At 49.6% G+C, this 26,439-nt stretch overlaps 1 protein-coding gene across 1 annotated transcript in view; it reads left to right on the forward strand.

Annotated features, from left to right (window-relative positions):
- abch1 (ATP-binding cassette, sub-family H, member 1) overlaps nt 1–26,439 on the forward strand; it is a gene marked incomplete at both ends in the record, with an annotated part of 152,615 nt that overhangs the window by 91,492 nt on the left and 34,684 nt on the right. Inside the window, 4 exons of the mRNA XM_084321942.1 lie at nt 589–659; nt 1,910–1,959; nt 3,507–3,563; nt 24,765–24,835. Coding sequence (XP_084178068.1) covers nt 589–659; nt 1,910–1,959; nt 3,507–3,563; nt 24,765–24,835 — 249 coding nt within the window. The remainder of the gene's footprint in view (nt 1–588; nt 660–1,909; nt 1,960–3,506; nt 3,564–24,764; nt 24,836–26,439) is intronic.

Here is a 26,439-nt window from a genome sequence, read left to right on the forward strand (position 1 = left end):
AACTGGCCCCCGTAAATGTCCAAACCCCCCCTCCCACCCACCCACCCCCTCCCAATGTACAGTTTCCTCCCCCTCATATATATTTTCTGTTAGGATCTCTGTTTAACAGTACTGTATATTTGCATATCTTGTATGTCACAACTGTATGTTGTGTATGTCATAAATGTCATTATGAATTGAAAATGGGGGACCCTGATGTAAACAAGATGAAAGTCTTTCTCTGGGTCTGCATCCCCTTAACACATTCGACGCCAGACCCGAGATATACCGGGGTAACTTGCCATGCGTTGGGCGCCAGACCCGAGATTTCTCGGGTTTTGGTCGTTTTTTCTTTTATTCGATATTTGTATTCATTATTCATTCACAGCTCTTACTTACTTACTTAAATTATTATTTCGTTCATGCTTTTTACGTTGCTTTTTTTTCTATTATTATTTATCTTTTTACCTATTTATTGTAAAGCTATTTGAATTGTCTCTGTGAAATGTGCTATATAAATAAACTTGCCTTGCCGTTAATGTGTTGTGTGTGTTGTGTGTGTGTGTGTGTGTGTATGTGTGTTGTGTGTGTGTGTTGTGTGTTGTGTAGGATGCTCCAACGGCAGGTTCCTATTGAGGTGGTCGACGGAGGATCAGTCCACGTCTGGCTGGACCAGACCAGTAAGTAGAGTAACGGCCCCCGTCCCATTCCACCTCCTCACGGGCCCCATCCCATTCCACCTCCTCACGGGCCCCATCCCATTCCACCTCCTCACCACGGGCCCCATCCCATTCCACCTCCTCACGGGCCCCATCCCATTCCACCTCCTCACGGGCCCCATCCCATTCCACCTCCTCACGGGCCCCATCCCATTCCACCTCCTCACGGGGCCCCATCCCATTCCACCTCCTCACGGGCCCCGTCCCATTCCACCTCCTCGCGGGCCCCGTCCCATTCCACCTCCTCGCGGGCCCCGTCCCATTCCACCTCCTCACGGGCCCCGTCCCATTCCACCTCCTCACGGGCCCCATCCCATTCCACCTCCTCACGGGCCCCATCCCATTCCACCTCCTCACGGGCCCCATCCCATTCCACCTCCTCGCGGGCCCCGTCCCATTCCACCTCCTCGCGGGCCCCATCCCATTCCACCTCCTCACGGGCCCCGTCCCATTCCACCTCCCTTTATTGCACTGCACTATTGCATCATTTTACTCTGTCTATTCTATTTCACTAACTATTTTATTGCACTGCACTATTGCATAATTTTACTCTGTCTATTCTATTTCACTAACTATTTTATTACACTGCACTATTGCATCATTTTACTCTGTCTATTCTATTTCACTAACTATTTTATTGCACTGCACTATTGCATCATTTTACTCTGTCTATTCTATTTGACTAACTATTTTATTGCACTGCACTATTGCATCATTTTACTCTGTCTATTCTATTTCACTAACTATTTTATTGCACTGCACTATTGCATAATTTTACTCTGTCTATTCTATTTCACTAACTATTTTATTACACTGCACTATTGCACTATTACTGTCTATTTTAAAACTGCCATAGAATCAAACCGTAAACAAAGAGGTCTATTAAGATGTCAGATCCTAATATGAAAAACTATGTGATTTAATGCTCTATGCCTGACCTTGATTTTGCCTATTTTGCTGCTGTCTATTTTATGTCTGTCTTTTTTACTGCTGTGAAGCACTTTGAGCTGCAATTCTTGTATGAATGTATGTATTGTATACAAATACAATTTATTATTATCATTATTTAATTTCCTCAGCACTAGAGTAAAGTATTATTCTGTGTTGCCATACACCCAGACATACCTGAGCATATAATGCTGTTGTATAAACTGTGTCTGTGTAAATGTGTTTGAATGGAGATTAATTATCATTGAATGTGATTTATTTAGATCAACAAATTGCCGTCATGCTCCAGAAAAAGCTACATGAGGCCTTTCAGGTACTGAGAGTTACTTCACTACACTGTGCTTTCAGGTATTGAGAGTTACATCACTACACTGCTTTGTTAGCACAGATTGATTGATTGATTGATTGAAAACTGTATTAACAGATTGCAGAATGGGTACAATACAATACAGCTCAATACAAACAACTGCTAAGAGCAGACCAGAAAAAGGCTTTTGTCTTGTTTACATCAGGGTCCTCCATTTTCAATTCATCAAGACATTTATGACATACAAGACAATGAAGACATACAAATATACAGTACTGTGTAAGAAAAATAGATCATAAAAAAATATATAAACATAAAATATATACATCTGAAGGGGAAGAAACTGTAAACGTGTTTAGTCCCTTGTTTGAGCCGAATCTGGGTTGAACATGATTTGTGGAACTCCCTCTGGTGTTGTGGTCGTGGACTTCACTGACCTTTAGGAAGTATTTCAACGGGTACATGGGTATCTTAGTGGTGTAGTGTATCTTGTAGACCAGGCCCATTGCAAGTTGCTGTACTCTGTCGTCTACTCTAAGCCATCCTAGGTTGTCAAAATGGGCATGGGTAAGGTGGGTTTTAGGAGTAAGGCCCAGCAGTAGTCTGACCAGTTTGTTTTGTGATGTTTGTAGCCTTGTTTTTAGTGCCTTTGAGGTGCTTTGGTACCATGAGGTGCAAGCATAGTCGTAGTACCCTTGAATGAGTGCTCCTGTTAGAGTCTTCAAGGTATTCTTGTTTACCAGAGAGGAGATCCGGTACAAAAATCTTGTTCGTTGGTTGACTTTTTTGATTACATTGGTTGCCATTTAGTCACAGGAAAGATTTGCCTCTAGGATGGAACCCAGGTAGGTAATTTCATCTTTCCTTGTGACAATATTGTCACCCACTGTAACAGAGAAGCCGTCGGTCTTGCTGAGTTTGTTATTTGATCCAAAGAAAATGGATTCTGTTTTACCCAGGTGTAATGATAGTTTGTTATCAGCAAGCCAGGTGCAGATTCTGCTGAATTCAGAGCTGAGGGCTTTTTCAACCTGCATCTTGTCCCTGTCAGAGACCCGCAGGGCTGAGTCGTCCGCGAACAGGAACAAGTTTGATTGATTGATTGATTGATTGAAACCTTTATTTATACTCAGGTGAGCTCTGAGGTGAGGCATGTCTGCAAATTGAATTACCGTGTTGGAGCTGTGTGTGGCTATGCAGTCATAAGTGTACAGTGAGTAGAGGAGAGGGCTCAGGACGCATCCCTGGGGGGCTCCTGTGTTGATAGTCAGGGGGGCGGAGGTGTGAGGGCCCATCCTCACCACCTGGCATGGTAAACTGATCAGTTTGTGGAGGGCTGAGTGGAGTATAGGCAGTTAAACTGATCAATTTGTGGAGGGCTGAGGCAGGTATAGGCAGGTAAACTGATCAGTTTGTGGAAGGCTGATGCAGGTATAGGAAGGTCTGAATGGGGTCTGAGTTAACTGGGTTAATAATAATAATAATAATAATAATAATAATAATAATGATCATATTATAATATCCATGATAATATCTCCACTCTGTCTCTACAGGCCTTTGTTGACAACAAGCTGGGAAGCAGGTCGTACCTGGTGGCCCTGCCAGTGAAGGTACACAAATACATTCAAAAAAGTACACACTTGATGTACTTGATGTACACTAAATGGTAAAACGTTCCTTTAGGAGGCACAGTACTAATGATGAATACATACCTAGGAATAGGGAACTAGTATTATAATAAATACTTATAATAGATACTTATAATAGATAGCCCAAATTATAAGGATACGCGTTCAATGAAGAAACCCACTCCCATTGCCAAAAGAAAGTCTAACATGCCTATAAACAGGGCCGCCTGGGAGAAATGCGAGGCCCTGTGCGAGATTTAAACGCGAGCCCCCCCCCCCCCCCCTAAAAGGTAAAAAAGAAAAAAAGAAAAATGTCATACAGTCAACATATTCTTAAATAATAGCGCTGCCCGAGGCTAGGCATGATACAGTCAACATATAGCAAGAGAGAGAGCGAGAGAGAGCTCCCGTTCTACAGTCAATATACAGTGTTATCGCTGCACAGACCCGGCAATGCCCCTGACCCTCCACCAGAGCAAGGCCAGAGAGAGAGAGAGAGAGAGAGACACACATTGGAAAGAAACAACCCAAAACCAGAGCAAATTGAAATGCTATTTGGCCCTAAACAGAGAGTACACAGTGGCAGAATACCTGAGCACTGTGACTGACCCAATACTAAGAAGATCCTTGACTAGGTACAGACTCAGCAAGCACAGCCTAGCCATCGAGAAAGGCCACCATAGGCAGACCAGGGCCCTCATTCATCAACGTGTCTTACGCACAGATATGTGCTTAACCTGTGCGTACGATCATTTCTAAGCAAAGAGTGGGATTCATCAATTTCAACTTGAACTTGACTTAGTGCTTATATTTACGCACAGCTCGGAGCACACTTAGCTGACGCCCAGTGGTAGAATATATTATTACAACAAGGAAATGAGCTTCTGTGCATTAGTTTCAACACTGGCATGTTCTGTATGAACCGTAATTCATTATAGTTCATTGTAAAATAGCAACAGTAGTGTAATTATGGTCAAAACCCTATAAATAGCATTTGGAATAATAGATCTTTCTCTCAGAATGAATGCAGCATGGTTTATATAGCGTTATCGGAATTAACTCCGCGTAGCTCAACTCGTTATTATTTTGCGCACAGACCGCAGAAACACGGGAACGTTTTGATTATATTTAAAAGGCTTTACGTTAAATGAAACAAGTGGAATTTCGAAGCTGTAAGCAGAATACAAGTCATATGAACACCCACGATATAGTGTTCTTCCCCCTTTTTACTGTATAAGAAAGAATAAAAAACCATTGCAATGACACCAGGGTGTATGTGTATTACAAAACCCTTGCAATAATGTGTCTTAAATGAATGAAAAGCATACATGCTCTGGACACAGAGCATATCGTGTGGGTGATATGACTTGTATTATGCTTACAGAATTCCACGTATTTAGTTTTACAATGTCAAAGCCTTTTAATGTAAATCAAAACGTTCCCGTATTTCTGCAATCTATGTGCAAAATAATAACGAGTTGAGTTCTAACAAAGAACATATTACATGCTGGTATGCTGATAGAGTAAACTATTATATGAATATGATATGATATAAGGTATACACTGGTCCGTCGCATACACTGGTATGCGCAAGTTACTGTTGCATAATGTAGGCTATGGCTGCTATTATATGTAATTCATATAGGCTACCTAATAGTATATGATTTTTAGAGGCATCTATTTTGTTGTCGGTAATACCGACAACAAAATAGATGCCTCTAAAAATCATATAGCCAATCGAACACAACTAATAAAGGCATTCATATTACAGCACGGTTATAATGACACACAACCAACGCCAAACAGTGGTCAACGAACGGTCTTTATTAGTATTTTGAGCTGTCCAGGCAGAATTGCAGCAATGGTCTTAGGGAGCCGTTGATATCTGACATCACCGTTTACAAGTCCGCCTTTTATTTATCCCATAACACGCGTTGTGTCTTCTTGGTTCGACAGCAGTGAACAATCTCCGTGAAGTTTCTCAGAGTTCCGCTCGGGTCAGTCCATTATTTCACATCCCATGGGGGGTGTTTCCTCACTTTCATGACCATATATGGATAATCATGCACGAGCATTGACGGTAGAACAAAGTGGTATTCATCAACACGGAGGAGCATAGGACCTGTGTACGCACGGTTGATGAATCCCGATTTTTCTGTGCGTGCACTGATTCTACATTCTGTGCTTACGTGTGGAAATAGAACATATTCTACGTCCACGTTGATGAATGAGGGCCCTGGCTCCCAAGCGAAGACAGACCCACTGCACACAAGATGAGGTGGAAACCGAGCTCCACTTCTTAACAACCTGCCCACTATACCAAGACATACTTCCCACAAATTGCAAATTTGATTTGAATTGAAGAGAGAGAGATAGATAGAGCATGTCTGTGTGTGTTAGAAAGAGAGAGAGATAGAGAGAGAGCATGTCTGTTTGTGTGTGTGTGTTAGAGAGAGAGCATGTATATGTGTGTTAGAAAGAGAGAGAAATATAGAGAGAGAGAGCATGTCATTTTGTGTTAGAGAGAGCTATAGAGCATGTCTGTGTGTGTTAGAAAGAGAGAGAGAGCATGTGTGTTTGTGTGTTAGAGAGAGAGAGCATGTCTGTGTGTGTGTGTGTTAGAGAGAAAGCATGTATGAGAGAGATAAGCAAAGATGAGCCCCTAAAGGATATTCAACTTTTAATGGAAGAACAAAACAGAAGGAAAAGATAACTTCACAAAGGCAACATGAATATACATAGATCCAAAAGGACAAAGATCAACACTTAAATCCAAAGAGAAGAGGGTCTATCTAGAAAACAAAGTAGCAAGGAGCCAATGGCCGACATCAGCTAAATAGGCTAACTGCAAATAGAGTAGCCAGGTACTGACACCAGGCCACACACCGTTAGCTACTACAACAGCTAGCCGGCCCGTTTGGCTCAATATAACGTTAGCTAGCCGGCCCGCTTTGGCTCAATATAACATTAGCTACAACAGCTAGCCGGCCCGTTTGGCTCCCGAGAGAGAGAGAGAGATATATCCACGGCGGGAATAGAATAGAGTGCATTAAAAACTCACCAAACGTCCAAGAGGATGGAGACAACCGCGTGGAGTTGACGAAGTTCATCTGCCGAATGACCGTCCTCTTCATCTTGGCATAACAATGCTGCACGCGCTCTCTCTAGGTTAGCTAACGCTAGTTAGCCTTTAGCTAAGCTAGCTACTAGCCGACATCATCATGGCTATCCCGACTGAACCACACGTTAGCACTCGATATTATAACGTAGCTAAAGCTAACTAGCTGTCCCTGCCTTTAGCTAAGCCGACATGGCTAGCCTGACTGAACTGTCTAACATGCAACAACTTTCATCTTCAGTCCATCTGCCGAATGACCGTCCTCTTCCTCTTGGCTGGCATAACTAAGCATAACCTCCAAAGCTGCACGCGCGAAATAGTCAAACGCAGCTGACGCACGCCGGCGTACACATGATGTAACCCCTCCCTTCGTTGAAACCAATAGTATGTCTGCTGCAGAGCCCCAGAGCTCCAATAGTGAGTATGTCTGCTGCAGAGCCGCAGAACCAGGAACAAGTCACACACATTCTACAAACGTGTCTAATGTGAAATATATAAGCATATAAGCAAAACTAGATTTTAGGTCTGTGATGAAAAAGGGCCTCGCGGGAAGGGGGGCCTCGCAAAAAAAGAAAAAAGAAAAAGAAAATAATTAAAAAAATAATATTTTTTTTTTTTTTTTTTTCGATGCCCCCCTTCTATAAATACTATGGAACTACACACTGCAGCTGTATTACATGCTCCATAATGGCCCCCAAACAGCACTGCCAACTTCAACAGACCCGTGTCCCTTAGAGCAGTGGTTCTCAACTGGTCTAGCCTCGGGACCCAACATTTTCCTTAGTCATTAAGTCGCGACCCAAATTTTTGAACCACTATGATTTATTAAAAAAATATATTGCAGTAATACACAATCTTTCATGCACTGTTAAAAACATGAAATAAACACAAAAAAGTGCAACAATACACACATCCGCGACCCACTCAAAATGGCCCCACGACCCACTTTTGGGTCGCAACCCACCAGTTGAGAAACACTGCCTTAGAGTACATGTTAATTAACTGGTAATTACCCAGCATTTACTCAAGTGTCAGACCCGATGTCTCAGTGCAGAGAAATGTCCCGTGACACATTCCTAAAGAAACTCTCCCTTTGACTCTTAACCCTCAGAATTGACTGTTTGTTTTGGTCAGTATAACGCATCACTGCAACCAACACTAACAGAGCTATGAAGAAACAGTGATCGCCTTGGAAGTAGTTCCGGTTCAGACTCGAGGCGATCACTGTTTCTTCATAAAGTAGCTCTAAGGAAAAGTACAACGCTCGTGTTCATCGCAGTGAGGAATTATACTGACCAAAACAAACAGTACGGCTCTGTGACTTGTTTTTACGTCTATGACTTCTACTGCTTCTCTGCAGTATGGCTTACTACCATGATATAATAATAATAATAATTCATTTAATTTATATAGCGCTTCTCAATAACCCGAAGTCGCTGACAGTAGTCGGGAGCAGGGGTACAAACAAAGAGGCGAAAGCAAAGAAACAAAACAAAACAACAAAGAAACAAAAACAAAGGAACATGAGACCATGGGGGGAACGGGGGAGACAGCCTGGTGGCACAAAAAAAAGACTAGAGACATATCGATCAGGTTGGAGGGGAGGGGGGGGTTTAGGGGTGGGGGGGGTTGAAGGCAAGGGAGAACAGGTGGGTTTTGAGGCGAGCTTTGAAGGTGGAGAGTGTAGGGGAGTCTCTGATGGACTGGGGGAGGGAGTTCCAGAGTCGGGGTGCAGTGCGAGAGAAGGCCCGATCTCCGAAGTTTTTGAGCTTGGATGTCGGGACAGTGAGGGAGGCAGTGGAGGAGGACCGGAGGGAACGGGTTGGGCGGTAGGGGAGAAGGAGATCAGTCAGGTAGGGGGGGGCCAGGCTGTGGAGGGCTTTGAAGGTGAGGAGTAGTGTTTTAAAGTTAATGCGGTGTTTGATCGGGAGCCAGTGGAGGGAGTGGAGGACAGGAGTGATGTGTTCGCGGGACCGGGTGTTGGTGAGGAGGCGGGCGGCTGAATTTTGGACCATTTGCAGTTTATGGAGGGAGCGGGAGGTGATACCAGTGAGGAGGGAGTTGCAGTAGTCCAGGCGGGAGGAGATGAAGGCGTGAATGAGGGATTCAGCAGCGGGGGGGGAGAGGCAGTGACGGATTTTTGCGATGTTGCGGAGGTGAAAGTAGGATGTTTTGACGATGGAGCGGACGTGGGGGTCAAATGAGAGGGTGGGGTCGAGGAGGACACCAAGGTTGCGGACTAGGGGGGAGGGGGTGATGGTGGAGTCGTTGATGGTGAGTGTGATGGGTCCGGATCTGGTGAGGGTGGTTTTGGTGCCAATGATGAGGAGTTCAGTCTTGTCACTGTTGAGTTTGAGGAAGTTGTGGGTCATCCAAGTTTGGAGTTCGGTGATGCATGATTCAATGTGACTGAGGGGTGGGCTGTGGGGGGATTGTGTACTGATGTATATTTGGGTGTCGTCAGCGTAACAGTGGAAGTTGAGGTGGTATTTGCGGATGATGTGACCAAGGGGGAGAATGTAGCAGATGAAGAGCAGGGGGCCTAGGACTGAGCCTTGGGGGACCCCCTGTGTGACTGGGGAGGGGGGGGAGGTGTGGCCTGAGAGGGAGATGAATTGGTGTCTGTCAGTGAGGTAGGAGGAGAACCAGTCAAGTGCTGTGCCCTCAACACCCAGTTGGTGCAGCCTTTGGAGGAGGATGGAGTGACACACTGTGTCAAAGGCTGCACTGAGATCGAGTAGGATCAGGATGTTGAGGGCACCGGAGTCAGCGGAGATGAGGAGGTCGTTGATGACCTTTACCAGTGCAGTTTCGGTGCTGTGAGCGGGACGGAAGCCAGACTGAAGGGGTTCATATAGGGTGTTGGACTGGAGATGGGAGTGGAGTTGGGAGGCAGCAATACGTTCCAGTGTTTTTGAGAAAAAAGGGAGATTGGATATGGGGCGGTAGTTGGAGAGGGTGGATGGGTCGAGAGTGGGTTTTTTGAGGACAGGGGTGACAGCGGCGAGTTTGTAGGGGGAGGGGACGTGGCCTAGGGATAGTGACTGGTTGAAAAGGGCGGTGAGGTGGGGGATGAGAGCAGGGAGGCAGGCTTTGGTGAGAGTAGTGGGTAGGGGGTCAAGGGAGCAGGTAGTGGTCTTGGAGGTAGTCATGAGGTCCATGATGAAGGAGGAGTCAACTGGGGCGAAGGCAGTAAAAGGGGTGGGAGGGATGGAGTCAGGTGGGGGAAAAATGTTGGTGGGGGGGGCGAGGGTGGGGGAATTGGCGATGCGGGCAGTCAGTGAGCTGTTGATTAAAGATATTTTATTATTAAAGAAGAGGAGAAACGAGTTGCAGAGGTCAGGGGAGGAGAGTGAGTTATTGTCCGGGGGTTGTAAGAGTTTCTTGACAGTGGAGAAGAGGGTCCGGGGGTTGCGGTTGCTGCTGTTGATGATGGTGGAGTAGTGGGCAGATTTGGCAGCTTGGAGTGCATCACGGTAGGAGGAGACGTGCTGTTTGTGGAGGTCAGCGTGGATGGTGAGGCGGGTTTTTTTATAGAGGCGTTCGAGTTGACGGCCGGTCTGCTTCATGGAGCGGAGTTCCGGAGTGTACCAGGGGGAGGAGGTGGTGAATGAGACAGTGATGGTTTTCAGGGGTGCCAGTGAGTCGAGGGAGTCAGAGAGAGTAGAGTTGAGGAGGAGGGCATAGTCGTCGGGGTTAGAGGGGGCGGAGTCAGGGGGAAAAGCGGAGGATATGGATTGAGACAGTGTGAGAGGGTCAATGGATTTTATGTTACGGAAAGAGATGGTGCGTTTGATGGAGTGGTGGGGTGGGGGAAGGGGAGCGGAGAAAAGGATGCAGTAGTGGTCAGAGAGTGGGAATGGGATGGGGTGAGGATTGGATATGGGTAGGGAGGCAGAGCAAACAAGGTCAAGTGTGTGGCCTTTGTTGTGGGTGGGGAAGTTGATGTGCTGGGTGAGGCTAAAACAGTCAAGGAGGGAGAGGAAGTCAGGAGTGAGGTTTGAGTTTGGTTGGTCAACATGGATGTTGAGGTCACCGGTAAGTAGGAGGCGGGTGGAGAGAGTGGAGGCTATGGTCAGGAGATCAGAAAGTTCAGTTAAAAAAGAGGGATGAGGCTTTGGAGGGCGGTAGAGGAGTAGTGCAGTGATAGAGTTGGGGAGGGAGAGGGCAAGGTATTCGAAGGATAGCATGGGAGGGAGGTTTAGGTGCAGTTCAGTGATGGATAGGGAGAGTTTGTGAAAAACGGCAAGACCCCCCCCTCGGCCAGAGAGGCGGGGCTTGGCGATGAAGCTGTAATTTGGGGGGGTAGCTTGGTTGAGGGAGTAGAAGTCCAAGGGCTGTTGCCAGGTTTCAGTGAGGAGGAGTAGGTCCAGGTTGTTGTCCAGTAGTAGTTCATAGATCAGAGGTGATTTGTTGGAGAGAGAACGGGTGTTGAGGAGAGCAAGGGAGATGGATGGGGGAGCAGGGAGGAAGGAGCGAAGGTTATCAAGGTTGGCGGTGCGGCGGGTGGGGGTGGCAGGGGGGCGAGAGGTAGTCCAGGAAGAGGGGATGTATGAGCCGTCAGGGAGGTGGAGAGTCCGGTTTCGATTTAGGCGGGGGCCTCTGTGGATGTTGCGACGGCGACAGTGAATGCCAGCGTTTCTGGCAGCAGTGGCAGTGGCAGCGGGGAGGCGGTAGTTGTTGTTGAGCGAGTGAAGATCAGCAGGAGTATATGAGAGGCGGCAGGGGGGTGGGGGGGGGCAGTGAAAAATGGGGGGAGGGGGGGTTGTGAGAATCCAAGGGGAAAACGGTAGGAGAAGCAGGAGTCCAAGTTGGGTGTAGAATAGGAGCAGGAGTGGGTTAAAAGTTGGTAGTAGCTGGAGGGCGGAGAGTTGGAGTAGAATGTTGAGCAGATCACTCCGGGGCTGCAGCTGGACAATGGGAGCACTCCAGAGTTGCAGCTGGATACTGGGAGAGAGAGTGTTGTTGTTTTGAAGCAGCGTGTAGTAGCCGGCTCCAGACCAAGCCCGCGTAGCGGGCCGACCTGACCGCGCCATACCAGCAGCCAAGACCGAGAGGAGAGTGAGGGCAGTAGTATAGTATCGCCGACACTCACCCGAGGAGATGGGGAACCCGCAAACCAGCGCGAGGGAGTGGTGTCGCCCTCGCGGGAAGGGAGTAATAGGATAGCACGGCCAGGCAGGCAGTGCCAGCAGCGAGTGGCTGGTTTAGCCGACAGCAGACAGCCAGGAGCAGACGCACAGGACCGGTCCGGAGGACAGGTAAGGTTTTGTCTGGGAGAAAAATGTGTAGATCCGGGAGTTTGTTTTCCAGTGGCAAGGTTTGTAGTCCAGTTTGAGATCCAGTGATGGTGGGAACGGTGAGAGTACAGTCGGCAGGTCCAGAGAGCAGGGGGGGAAGAGAGGACGTGAAATGTTTGTAGAGAGTCAGGACGGGCGCAGGAGAGGACGGGAGAGACAAGCAGCGTCGACGGTAGAAAACAAAATAACAAATAGAGTACAAGGAATGGACGTGGGGGAAACGGGTAACAGGGCTGGGATACAGTTTAAACAGGTAAATAGAGATACGGACAGAAGCGGCAGTCACAGGTTAACGCCAGCAATGCTCTGGATCCGAGAAAAACAAGAAAACAGCTGAGTGACGCGGGACAGAAAATTGCGACTGACAACTTGTTCTTGTCAGATACCAGCAGGGCAGATATATTTATACATGTATCACTGTACATAATTATACTGTACATACATCAATTTAGCATGCAGTATACAGTATTACTCAGTAACTTGTTATATATATCACATTTAATCACTTGTACATTGTATATTGTTTCCCGCATTTCACTGTATGCTTGTATGCCGTGACAAATAAAACTCTTGACTTGATTGTTAATGCACTTTACTGTTACATTTGTGTAACTGAGGGGTACAATTCCCTGACTGTATTGATAAGTATGGTATCATTAAACCACTACCGCTTTATGTACTTTAATTACTGGCCATACAGTACATGATATATAAATATAATGAACACTTCCCACAATGAACCGGTTCTACACAAAGTTGTCTTTAAGTATTTATTGCAGCAAAAGGTACATAATACTTCTCGATTATACTTTGAATGCACTTGTAAGGCAAAGGAATGTGCGTAGGCAAATCAACAATGAATGTCCATTCTCTGGTTACGCAGGAGGTAATTATACAACCTGAATCTTAGGGAATTATATCTATGGTACACTAGTAATATATAGCGGGAGATACTGGAAGGGTCCCCCTGGTTGTAAGCCAGCAGGGGTAGAAGATCTGTTGGTAGTAGAGAGTCTGGTCAACGATGACTAAGGAGACTCCAAGTACAGGAGACGGTGCAATAGCCTCTTGATCCACAGACGAATACAGCTGTTCTCCGTAGACTGTAGCTCCACAGTGAAGAAAGCTAGCCGGCCTCAGGCTCTCTGAGGCGCCGACTCGACTTGGCTCCTCGCGGGGTAAATCCAACACGTGCAGGCGTCGGCGATTCTCCGCTCCATAAATCACAGGACCAAAGCAAATATATTCCAGCCGCAAAGGGCTATGTAGTCGTCGGGTAGATTAATCCAGTGTACATGTCCACACGGTTCTCGTCTAGGTCTCCTCGGGTGAAAGCGCCATGAAAGCAGCCCAGCCTGGATAAGAACTCTAGCTAATACGAGGAAGCGTTGGGGATGCTGGTCACTGTAGAACTTTAGCCGCACGATACACTATACACAAATAGACTATCACTGACTTAATAGAAATATGTCGCGCTCGACGGTATAGCGCCAAACTCTGACAATTCAGTTATTAATTCGCACGCGGTCTCAATGCTCTATTCTGGGGCCAAACAGGCCATACTTCACCGCACGTTGTATCGTGGGTGAGGCTTCAACTTATTGGGTAACTCTTGACTTCTGACTAAGTAAGACTAAGACTAAGTGCTTCTGTATTCACCTACGCCATATTTATATGCACGGTGAACAAACTAGTGCCAGCCTCATTTCTGTCTCGTAGCCCTGGGCAAGGCCGGGCATGTCCAGACATGTCTTGACGGTGACTTTGAACCTGACTCTGGAGGCGCGGCTCTGGCGCCGGTGGACCGCTGTCCAATAGGAGAATGAAATATTATGGTCTGGGCTAAATGGATATTCCGTGTATATGTACAAGGAATATACAAGGGATATCAAACGATATACAAATACTATGCAATATATATCAATAAATAAATATATATATTCGGTTTAATCTGATCCTTTGTAACAGCCGCCCCCTAATTAGTCCCACCTAATTAGCTAAGCAGAGACAGATTAACCGCACTGTCCACTACTCAATGTCTGTTGTGAGGGGTCGGTCAGTTCACAAAGTCATGGGGTCATGGTCGTCATCGATAGTATCGGGGAGCCTTGGCAGTTCTATTAGCCTCGCCACGGGTCGGGTGTAGATCCGCCCTTGGACGAGCACTTCGGCTGCTCGGACCTTTCCGTCGGCACCGGTGATCACTTTGCTTACGCGGCCAGCCGGCCACATAGCTCGGGGTAGTGACTGGTCGATAATCATGACGACTGTTCCTTCTGTCAAATTGTCTCTCTCTTTCACCCATTTCTGGCGGGTCTGTAGAGACGGTAGATAGTGGAGTAGGAAGCTGTTCCAAAACTTGTCAGCCAATACTTGACTGTACCTCCACATTCTTCGGCCGTTCGCTTCTTCAGGCCTGTACATTGTCTGTGGTAGCGCGGGGTCCAGCCGCCCCATCAAGAGTGTGTTGGGGGTGACTGGGTCAACATCTGCTACATCACTTGAGACGTAACCGAGGGGCTTTGAGTTCAATACTCCCTCGATCTCCGTGAGGACTGTCATTAGGACTTCTTCCGCCACGGTCTGGGCCCCAAGCACGGCGTACAGGGCTGTCTTTATTGAACGTACTTCTCGTTCCCAAGTTCCACCGAAGTGAGGTGCGTTCGGGGGATTAAACTGGAAGTCAATCTGGGATGGAGCGAGGTGGGTCTTAAGTTCTGGGCCCATAGCTTGGAAGCTCTCTCTCAGCTCTCTTTCTCCGCCTTTGAAGTTTGTCCCGTGATCAGACAATAATATAGACGGTTTGCCTTTCCGCGATGTGAATCTTCGGAAGGCCATAAGGAATGAGTCTGTGCTCATGGTTGGAAGGAGTTCTATATGCATCGCTCGGGTGGTCATGCATTTGAATACAATACCCCACCGCTTCTCTGTACCTCTTCCTTTCTTTATATACAGCGGGCCGAAACAATCCATACCGGTGGAGTGAAAAGGCTTGTCGCCGAGTCGGAGGCGACAGGGAGGTAGGTCAGCCATCCGGGGTATACTGGGCTGCGCTCGCCACTTACGACAGTCTAGACAGGTTCGCTGGAAGCGCCGCACTGCTTCTCTCCCTTGCAGTATCCAATAACGACGTCTGATCTCCGCGAAGACTCTCTCTGCCCCGGCGTGATGCACATCCTCGTCGTATTTCTTTATGATCAGCTCTGTGACCTTGTGTCGGCTGTTTAAGACTATCGGGTACTTGACGTCATCCGGTAAGTCTGGAGCTCTCCGCAGACGACCACCCACTCTGATAAGACCATGGGCGTCGCTCTCGGGGGCTAGGTGGAGCAGTCTGCTGTCTGATGGGACGGGCTTTGCTCCCTGTAGACAGTCTAGCTCATCGGGGAACGAGTCTCTCTGGGCTCGTTGTAGTAGAAGAAGTTCTGCTTCTTCGTAGTCAGCTGCTGTAATGTCAGTAGTGAGCTGAACCTCTGGGTGGTGCCACAGGAATGTCTTTAGCTGCGCACTCTCTAGGGTGAGGCAATCGTCTATGTCGGGGTCTGTGGAGACGAGTGTGTTCAAACCACAGAACATAGATTTCTTGTTTTCTGCCTCCTCTTTACTCGCTTCCCGTGGGGTGGGTGTAGGCCACTCTTCTTCCGGGAGCTTGAGGAACTCTGGCCCGTCACTGTATAGGTTGTGACGGGTGAGGTCATCCAGGGACATTCCCCGGGTGATGACGTCAGCTGGGTTGTGTTTTGTGTCCACATACCTCCAGCTTGCTACTTCTGTTAAATCTTGAATCTCTGTGACTCTGACTCCCACGAAGACCTTGTATCTGCACAAATCAGACCGGATCCATGTGAGTACTGTCGTGGAGTCTGACCACAAGATTGTTCTTTGCACCGGAATGGTGAGTTCACGTTGGATTAACGTGGCGAGTTGCGCTCCTGCTAGGGCTGCGCAGAGCTCTAGACGCGGGATAGATTGTTGCTTTCGTGGGGCTATTCTTGAGCGAGCCAGGATGAAAGCAGTATGTATTTCTCCTCCCTCCTCTCGGGCACGCAAGTAGGCCACCGAACCGTAGGCTACTTCGGAGGCGTCGCTGAAGACGTGCAGGTCCATCTGGCACGTCTCCGGCCTCACTGTGGGTGGGAAGTAGCTGCGGCGTATGTTGACACCTGGGAGTGAGCTGAGTTCCGTCTCCCACTCTCTCCATGTGGATGCAAGGTGTTCGGGTATGGGGTCGTCCCAGCCCTGGTCCTTGTCCCATAACGCTCTTACAATCATCTTTGCCCTGGTGGTGTAAGGTAGAATACATCCCAACGGGTCATATTGTCTGGCGAGTGTTCTGTATACACTCCGTCTGGTGGTCGGTAGTGCAGTCGACCTTCCCTGCTCCTTGGTCAGGGGTGTGTGTTTATAATGGAGCGAGTCTGTTTTGAAGCGCCAGACTAGTCCTAATGTCATTTCTTGGGCTTCTCCTGGGATGGTCGCCATCCAGGTCTCGCTGCTTGCTGCCTTGTCCTCGGGGGAGAGGCTGCGCAATACTTGCGGGTCGCTGCTGGCCCACTGCCTGAGATCAAAGCCGCCTTTTATCAGGGAGGCGCGGAGCTTGAGTAGAAGGGCCTCGGCTTCTTCTGGCGTCGAGACGCTTTGCAGACAGTTGTCCACGTAGAAACTATTTCCTACACTTTGTCGGACCTCTTCATCAGCTGCTGGGTCCTCTGCGACGTGTTTTTGCAGTGCAAACGTAGCACAGCATGGGCTGCATGTGGTTCCGAAAGGGAGGACTTCCCATTGATAGATGGCTGGTTGCTCATCCCCGATCCTCTCTCTCCATAGGAACCGCAGCAGGGGCTTGTCCTCCTCCACTAATCTCACCTGCAGGAACATCCCTTTGATGTCGCCGCTGATGGCCACCTTGTCCTGGCGGAAACGTAGTAACACGCCTAGTAGAGAGGGGCCGAGTGTTGGGCCGGGCAAGAGCTCTTTATTCAGATTTTGTGATCCGATCTGGTAGCTGCAGTTGAACACAATACGATCCTTGCCGTTGTGGTGGACTTTGTGGTGCGGCACGTACCATGATTCGGTCGTCTGATCGGCCTCTTTAATGTCAATTTTCTTTATGTGTCCCGCTGTGATTAGCTTGTTAATCTCAGCGCGGTACACAGTCTCCTGAGCGGGGTCTCTGGCTAGGCGCCGCTCTGTGTTCAATAGATACCGCTCCGTCGCTTCTTTTGGGGCGTGGAAGGTAGGCATACCCTCTCGCCTCAGGAGTGGAGTTGCGTATCTCATCACTCCGTTGACTTTGACTCTCTTTGTCCCTTGCTCGAGGAGTGCTATAGCGTAAATGTCTTCCTTGGAACGAATGTCTTTCTTTTCGTTCTTAAAGGGCATTGTCTCTAGTGTCCATAGCCTCTCGACATGCTGTAGGAGGGTGGTGTCTTCTTCTGTCACTCTGGAGTGGAGGCAGCTAGTGGCTGCTGTTCGGTTAAGAGACTTAGCGAGGGGGCCTTGTAATGTCCATCCTAGGCGGGTCTCGACTGCTGCAGGACAGCCTCTGGGCCCTGTGTGGACCCGGTCAATCGGGACGATGAGGTCTGCATGGTCGGAGCCTATCAGCAGGGTCGGGGTGGCACCGTCTATGAGCGGTATAGGTAGTTGACGCAGATGCACATATTTATCCATCAGCTTGGCGATGGGGTAGGTGTACTGCGACAGGCCTATTTCTTGGCTGGTGAAAGCATTAGTAATCCTATACCGTCTCTCTGGCTGCCCGCTTGCTGCGATAGTGAAGGAGACATTCTCGCCCTTTATCGTCTTTAGATCTCTTCTTATTGTCCGAATCGTCATCTGGTTTTCGCTCCCCCGCAGCCCCAGCTGGGCCGCAGCGGACGCGAGGAGAAGGGTCTTCTCTGACCCGTCGTCAAGGACGGCGTAAGTGTCCATGACCTTATCTTGGTAACTCAGTGTTACGCGGACCACCTTTAGTAGTAGTTGGCGCCGAGGAGAGTGGCAGCCTTTTCATAGCAGCTCCCACCCCTTTACTTTTTATCGCGTTTACTACTTTCTTAATTATTCTTTTTGTGATTATACTTACATAATAGGTGTATAAGTGACTGTGCGTTGCTTTAGACCAAGTTAAGGCATTTGTAACAACTTCTGTGAAGTTAGCTGAGTTAGGAAAGTTCGGTCGAGCACAGCTCTGAACAATGGACAACAACACCGGCGGCTGGCTGGTTTACCCGCGGCAGCACAACAACAACAACAGCAACAACGGCGGGCTGGTTTACCCGAGGGAGGCTCTCCTCTGCTTTCGAAACAGAGTTGCAGAACCACCGAGGAATCTACCAGCCGAAATAAGGATTCGCAGACGGGGAAATCGAGCTGGCACGAGCGTGAAGGACAGGAGAGAGGACAGAAGGAGATTCAAGCCTTACCTGCCCGCTGTCGTCATGGGGAACGTGCGATCGCTGGTCAACAAGACCGACGAGCTCTCAGCCCTGATGATCAACCAGCGTGAGTACAAGGAGGCAAGCCTACTGTGCTTCACCGAATCCTGGCTGAACGAGAACATCCCGGACAGTGCAATAGAACAGGAGGGTTTCACGGTGGTGCGCGCCGACCGGAGTAAACAGAGCGGCAAGCGGAGAGGCGGAGGGCTTGTTGTCTTTGTGAACTCCAAATGGTGCCACCCGGGGCACATCACCATTAAGGAACGTATCTGTTCCCCCGACATTGAACTATTGGCACTGAGTCTGCGGCCATACTATTTACCGCGAGAAATAACACACGTCCTGGCTCTCACTGTTTACATCCCTCCCAGCGCGGCGGCGGCGCAGGCGAGTGACGTCATACACTCCACCGTCGTGGCGCTTCAGACAAAACACCCGGATGCATTTATTTTTATCAATGGGGACTTCAACCATGTCAGACTGAACAAGACCCTGACAAACTTCACCCAGTATGTCACCTGCAAAACCAGGGGAGACAAAACTCTGGACCTCCTGTATGCTAACGTGAAGGAGGCTTTCAGTGCGACTTCCCTGCCCCCCCTCGGCCAGTCAGACCACAACCTTGTGAGGCTTGTATCCACATACACGCCTCTCATTAAGAGACAGCCTACGACCACCATGTCTGTCCCACAGTGGTCTGACGACGTCGAGGAGGAGCTACAGGAGTGTTTCAGGTCGACAGACTGGGATATGTTTGAGAGGGCTTACGGTGATGACATTGATGGACTATCCCACTGCATCACAGACTACATCAGGTTCTGTGAGGAGAGCATCGTACCCACAAAGAGGGTACGCTGCTTCTCAAACAATAAACCCTGGATTAGCAAGGACATTAAACACCTGCTAAACAGGAAAAAGAGGGCCTTCATGGCAGGGGACACTGAGCAGGCCAGGGCTGTCCAAAGGGAGCTCAAAAAAGAGCTAAGGGCAGCCAAGGTCAGCTACAAGGACAGGCTGGAGGGCAGACTACAGGCCAACAACACCAGGGAGGTGTGGGCGGGGGTTAGGAAGATCACTGGTTTCAAACAGCAGGGCACAGCTGTGGAGGGCCCTCCAGAGCGTGCAAACGAGTTCAACTCGTTCTTCAACCGCTTTGACCAGAGTGGCCTCCCCACACCCCTCCCCCCACCCATCGACACCAGCACCAGATCACACCTACAAAGCAGCCCCCCCACCCCCCACCCCCCCACACCCATCAGCAACGGCACCCCACCCCCAACACCAGCAGACTGCCCACCACCCCCAACCCTGACGATCACAACCAGTCAGGTCAGTAGGCAGCTCTCCAAAATTAATGTAAACAAGGCCAGAGGACCGGACAACACCAATCCCAGGGTGCTCAAGGTATGTGCAGAGCAGCTGGCAGCACCGCTCCAGCATCTTTTCAACCTCTCCCTGAGGCTGGAGAGGGTGCCCCAGCTCTGGAAGACCTCCTGCATTGTCCCGGTGCCCAAGAAGGGACGTCCCAGCACCCCCAACGACTACAGGCCAGTCGCTCTGACGTCACACGTCATGAAGACGTTTGAGAGACTGGTCCTGCAACACCTCAAGCCCCTGGTGCGTGACTCCCTCGACCCCCTGCAGTTTGCATACCAGGCAAACATCGGGGTGGAGGATGCCATCATCTACATGCTCCACAGAGCGTACACGCACCTGGAAAAGCCGCGCAGCTCAGTGAGGATCATGTTCTTTGATTTCTCCAGCGCCTTCAACACCATCCAGCCGTCACTGCTAGCGGAGAAGCTCTCTGCGATGCAGCTGGAGCACGGCTTGGTGGCCTGGATCAAGGACTACCTCACTGAGAGGCCACAGTACGTCAGACTAAAGGACAGTCAGTCTGACGTACTGGTGAGCAACACCGGCGCCCCCCAGGGAACTGTGCTGTCACCCTTCCTCTTCACCCTCTACACCTCAGACTTCTGCCGCAACTCCAGCGGGTGCCACCTGCAGAAGTTCTCAGACGACTCCTCCATCGTAAGCTACATCACCGACGATGATGAGGAGGAGTACAGAGCCCTGGTGGAGAGCTTCGTGGGGTGGAGCGACAGCAACCACCTCCAACTCAACACCAGTAAGACCAAGGAGCTGGTGGTGGACTTCCGGAGGGGCAAGAAGAGGCCCCCCCCGATTCCCATCTCCATCCGAGGGGTGGATGTGGAGATGGTGGACTCATACAAGTTCCTTGGGGTACACCTGAACAATAAACTGGACTGGTCGGACAACACAGAGGCCCTCTACAGGAAGGGACAGAGCAGGCTGTTCTTCCTGAGGAGACTCAGGTCCTTCAATGTGTGCAACAAACTGCTGCAGTCTTTTTACCAGTCTGTTGTGGCCAGCATCCTCTTCTATGCTGTGGCATGCTGGGGAGGCTACATCAACTCAAGGGACACCAACAAGCTCAACAAGCTGGTGAGGAAGGCTAGCTCTGTGGTGGGAGTCGAGCTACCTAGACTTGAGGTGATGGTAGAGAGGGGGATGATAAGGAAGCTGGATGCCATCATGGAGAACCCCTACCACCCCCTCTACGACGAGCTAGTCAAGATGAGAAGCTCGTTCAGCCACAGACTCATCCCCCCCCGACACTCAACTAACCGCCTCGGACAGTCCTTCATACCAGCGGCCATCAGGCTCCACAACAGTGGGCAGCGACTAGCAGCCTCCAGGCCCCACAACAGGGGGCAGCGACAGCGACTGCTACCAGACATTGACCTGGGACTTATAGGAACCCAAGGGGGACAAAGTAGACTACCCTGGTACTTTGATTAATGTATACTCAGTAGATAGTAAATTATTATAACACTACCTCCTGCATACTGCACCTCATGTGACACTGTGAATAATGTGAATATTCCTCAGCTAGTCAGATAGTAAATTATATTGACCATATTGATCAAATTGTTTACACTGCCTGTGTTGTCTTTTACTACCTGTATACTGTGTTGTTTTACTACCTGTACCCCTCCCCCCCTCCCCCCCATGCTGCTATGATGCCTGAATTTCCCCAAGGGGATCAATAAAGGAATATCTTATCTTATCTTTAAGAGCACCCGGGCGCCCCCGCTGCTGGCGGGGTCAATGTACATAACACTTGCCTTTGTGCTGCTTGAGGGTGCAGGCTTTCTTCTGTTACTGTCGTGTAGGACATCTAGGTGGGCTCCGTCACACCGACTACACCTCTTCTTTAAGCGGCAATCGACTGCCATGTGACTGCGCGCACATCGGTAACAGCGTCGGTTGGACTTTATCCATTGACTCACCTCGTCGGCGGTCATCTTCTTGAACGTGTCACATTGTGACAACCAGTGTTCCTTTTCGCAGTACGGGCACACCATCTTCCACTTCTCTTTCATCGAGGGGGTACTGTGGTTCTTGCTGCTCGGTACTGATTCTGATTGGTGCATGACGGTCACCAATCTTCGGCCATCGTTTGCTCTCCTAGGTCCCTCTCTGGAGCTTGGGGTGCTCCGCATGAACGTATCCAACCGTAGGCTGTTGACTTCTCTCGCCAGGAAGTCGGCTAGGTCTAGGAGGGATGGCTCGGGACCGTTAGGATCACGGTGGTCTCTTTGCCGCCTGAAGCGCTCTTGTCGGGCGGGCGGAAGCTTCTCTAAAATCCTCTCGACATTAGAGTTCGCGTACAGTTCGTGCATACCCTTTTCTCTTTGCGCCCCCAGCATCCCTACCAGGGATTGTACCTTGATAGACAGGTCATCTAGTGAGCGATTGTCTGTGGCTGGGGGTAGGCGGTCAATATGCCTTATCTCTTGTATTACGTAGTCCCATATGCGTCCATATCTTTGGTCGAGTGCTGCTAGAGCCGCTGTGTATGGGGTAGTAGAGGTGGCATAGGCCAGCGCTATATTGTGCGCTCGGGGCACCTTGAGGTGCTTCAGTAGGATAGCATACTTGTACGGTTCATCAGCTACATCGGACATCATTGTCTCTAAGCACATTCGTAGCTCCGTCTACTGTGCTCTGTTCTCGTGGGTGAAGTCCGGAAACGTCGGTGTGCCAATGTATGATGCCATGGATGGCTGGCACATCGGTGAGCGTTGGAAGAGAGGCCTCCTAGGCGAGTCTCCTCTTACGCCTCTTGGTGGGCTGGTACCTGCTGGGTACCATGGCCCGCGTATCCAGGTGCTATTCCTCGGGGCTGGTCGTGCGTCAAGCTCACCCGTGAATTGAGTCGGGGGTCTGTAGCGCAGAGCCGCGGGGGTAGAGCCTGGGCTGTACTGGACCTCCTGGTCCTGTGGAGTACTGTGCTGCTGTCGGGCTTGACTCTCCTCCTCTCCCTCTTCTTCTTCCTCTGGCAGGTCCTCTAGATCCTGTAGTCGTCTATTTAGCCTCTCCGCGGTGTAGACCGTTTCTTCCTTGTAGCTGGGTCTCGCGTGGACCGGTCGGGGAAGGAGTTCGGAGGGGGGTATAGGCTCTCTCTGGTGGTCGGGCTCAGGGTCGCTTGATCGGGTAGGGGAGGGTGCCCTTGACCCTTGTCTTGACGAGGCCCTGGAACCTCGTGCGGAGGGAGGGGGTGTTGCCCTGGCGATCAGCTGCTCCATTATCTGCGCTTGTAATCGGTCGCGCTCGGCTTCGCGCTTGGTGAGAGCGAGGTCGCGCTCTGCTTCTCTTTGGGCACCGGCAGCGGCGCGCTGGGCTTCGGCGGCGGCGCGCTCTGCTTCTCTTTGGGCACCGGCAGCGGCGCGCTGAGCTTCGGCCCGGTCTCTTACCATATTCTCTTCCGTCTGAAGGCGTCTAATCTCTAGACGTATACGATCTTCTTCGCTCCGTTGCTGCGCCTGAAGGCGTTCTCTTTCCATGGAAGAATGTTCGCGCTCACTAAGCGTCTGGGCTTGGAGTCGATCGCGCTCTGTTGAGGCTGCTAGGCTGGCGAGGAATGCCTGTGCCAGCATCTTGTCCGCCTCGCTGGGGGAAGACGCTGGTTGAGGTGACCCGCTCCTGGCAGTACTCGTTGGAGATCTGTTCTCCTGTGGCGAGTCCTGGAGATCCATCTCCGGGGTGCTCTCCTCTTCTTGTAGCGGGTAGAGTTCCATCCCTGGAGAGCTGTCTTTATCCTGGAGCTCTCCGGGGACTACTTCTTCGGTCTTGGCGGGGGGTAAAGTCGTGTCAGGTCCCTCCTGGTCCCTACCGTAAGCTTGGTCAGTTACGTTAGAACCCACTAGGGCCTCTATTGGCGGGGTAGCCTGGGCGATAGGGTCGGACATAATTTTACTATCTACTTTTTCCGCGTTTACCGTCTGTAGAAGGCTAGGTAGTATATTGGCAACGTAATCCTCTAAGTACTGAGGTGTCTGCCGTCTACGCTGCGGGCGATCTACTTTAGGAGAACCGTTTTGTGGAGTGTTCATCATAGGCCATGTCAATATTAATACCACTATATTAATATTACACTAGTTACCCTCCGGCTCGAAGGACCAATTGTAACTGAGGGGTACAATTCCCTGACTGTATTGATAAGTATGGTATCATTAAACCACTACCGCTTTATGTACTTTAATTACTGGCCATACAGTACATGATATATAAATATAATGAACACTTCCCACAATGAACCGGTTCTACACAAAGTTGTCTTTAAGTATTTATTGCAGCAAAAGGTACATAATACTTCTCGATTATACTTTGAATGCACTTGTAAGGCAAAGGAATGTGCGTAGGCAAATCAACAATGAATGTCCATTCTCTGGTTACGCAGGAGGTAATTATACAACCTGAATCTTAGGGAATTATATCTATGGTACACTAGTAATATATAGCGGGAGACAAACTAGTGCCAGCCTCATTTCTGTCTCGTAGCCCTGGGCAAGGCCGGGCATGTCCAGACATGTCTTGACGGTGACTTTGAACCTGACTCTGGAGGCGCGGCTCTGGCGCCGGTGGACCGCTGTCCAATAGGAGAATGAAATATTATGGTCTGGGCTAAAGGGATATTCCGTGTATATGTACAAGGAATATACAAGGGATATCAAACGATATACAAATACTATGCAATATATATCAATAAATAAATATATATATTCGGTTTAATCTGATCCTTTGTAACAATTTGCATTCTGGTTAGATGGCAACCTCTTTTCGTTGTACTGTACTTGTGCTGTATGATGACAAGACTGAAAGACAGCTTCACACACACACACACACACACACACACACACACACACACACACACACACACACACACACACACACACACACACACACACACACACACACACTCTGATCTAATGTTGCTGGTGGTTTGGTTTCCCAGTTTGAGGAGCCGATCTACGGAAGCCAGAACACAGACTTCACTACGTTCGTGACGCCAGGAGCAGTGCTCAGGTAACAAACATCACTACATTTGTGACGCCAGGAGCAGTGCTCAGGTAACAGACATCACTACATTTGTAACGCCAGGAGCAGTGCTCAGGTAACAGACATCACTACGTTTGTGACGCCAGGAGCAGTGCTCAGGTAACAAACATCACTACGTTCGTGACGCCTGGAGCAGTGCTCAGGTAACAGACATCACTACATTCGTGACGCCAGGAGCAGTGCTCAGGTAACAGACATCACTACGTTCGTGACGCCAGGAGCAGTGCTCAGGTAACAAACATCACTACGTTTGTGACGCCAGGAGCAGTGCTCAGGTAACAAACATCACTACGTTCGTGACGCCAGGAGCAGTGCTCAGGTAACAGACATCACTACATTCGTGACGCCAGGAGCAGTGCTCAGGTAACAGACATCACTACGTTCGTGACGCCAGGAGCAGTGCTCAGGTAACAAACATCACTACGTTCGTGACGCCAGGAGCAGTGCTCAGGTAACAAACATCGGGACGTTCGTGCCGCCAGGAGCGGTGCTCAGGTAACAGACATCATGACGCCAGGAGCAGTGCTCAGGTAACAGACATTGTGATGCCAGGAGCAGTGCTCAGGTAACAGACATTGTGATGCTAGGAGCAGTGCTCAGGTAACAGACATTGTGATGCTAGGAGCAGTGCTCAGGTAACAGACATTGTGATGCTAGGAGCAGTGCTCAGGTAACAGACATCGTGATGCTAGGAGCAGTGCTCAGGTAACAGACATCGTGACGCCAGGAGCAGTGCTCAGGTAACAGACATCGTGACGCCAGGAGCAGTGCTCAGGTAACAAACATCTAAAAAAAACATCCCTTACAGAAAACCATCATGGTATTTCCGTAACAGAGGCCTTGCATGGGATGTTTGGAATGAGAATGAGGCAATGGTCGCTATGTGCAAAACCAAGGTTGCTATGTGTTGATTTATGAGACGATTCGATTCCCGCTCCTGCTTGAGCAAGACACTTAACGATAGGTTATGACTATAACCAAGTTCTGTTAGTTAGGGGCGATGCTTGGCATCACACTGCACTATCTCGCGTACGTGCACGCGTACTGAATAAACCACAAATGTACCTCTAATACCAGTATTAGTCTGACCACACCCCTCATCAGCTTACCTTCATAAGCAGGTGTGTGGTCACCTGCTCTCCTCCTTCCCAAGCTTTCACCACAAGGTGAGGACAAGGGCTGCAGCGGCCGTCTGATGCCAAGCATCGCCCCTAACTAACAGAACTTGGTTATAGTCATAACCTATCGTTCTGTATCGTTAGTGGCTTAGCTTGGCATCACACTGCACAAGGGAGGCCAAGCGGAGCCACTGGCTGACAAATACACCCCGCTGACAGCCCCCCCACAACCATCAGAACAGGGAGGGCCGAGCCCCCCCGACCCCCCCTAATGGCGGGTAGCCCCCCTATTAGGGACGTCACGGGAGGGCGACGGACCCGACCGTGCGAAGAGGCACTCAAGCAACTCAACGCACAGGGTGAGCAGACCGTGGCTTGACCCCACGACTACACACACGCACAACCCGCATGCCACCCGGGAACGAACGGAGGAACAACCTCGTTACTGCCCCC

The sequence above is a fragment of the Notolepis coatsorum genome (genome assembly GCF_963971535.1).
Source record: "Notolepis coatsorum genome assembly, chromosome: 9".
Lineage (NCBI taxonomy): Eukaryota > Metazoa > Chordata > Actinopteri > Aulopiformes > Paralepididae > Notolepis > Notolepis coatsorum.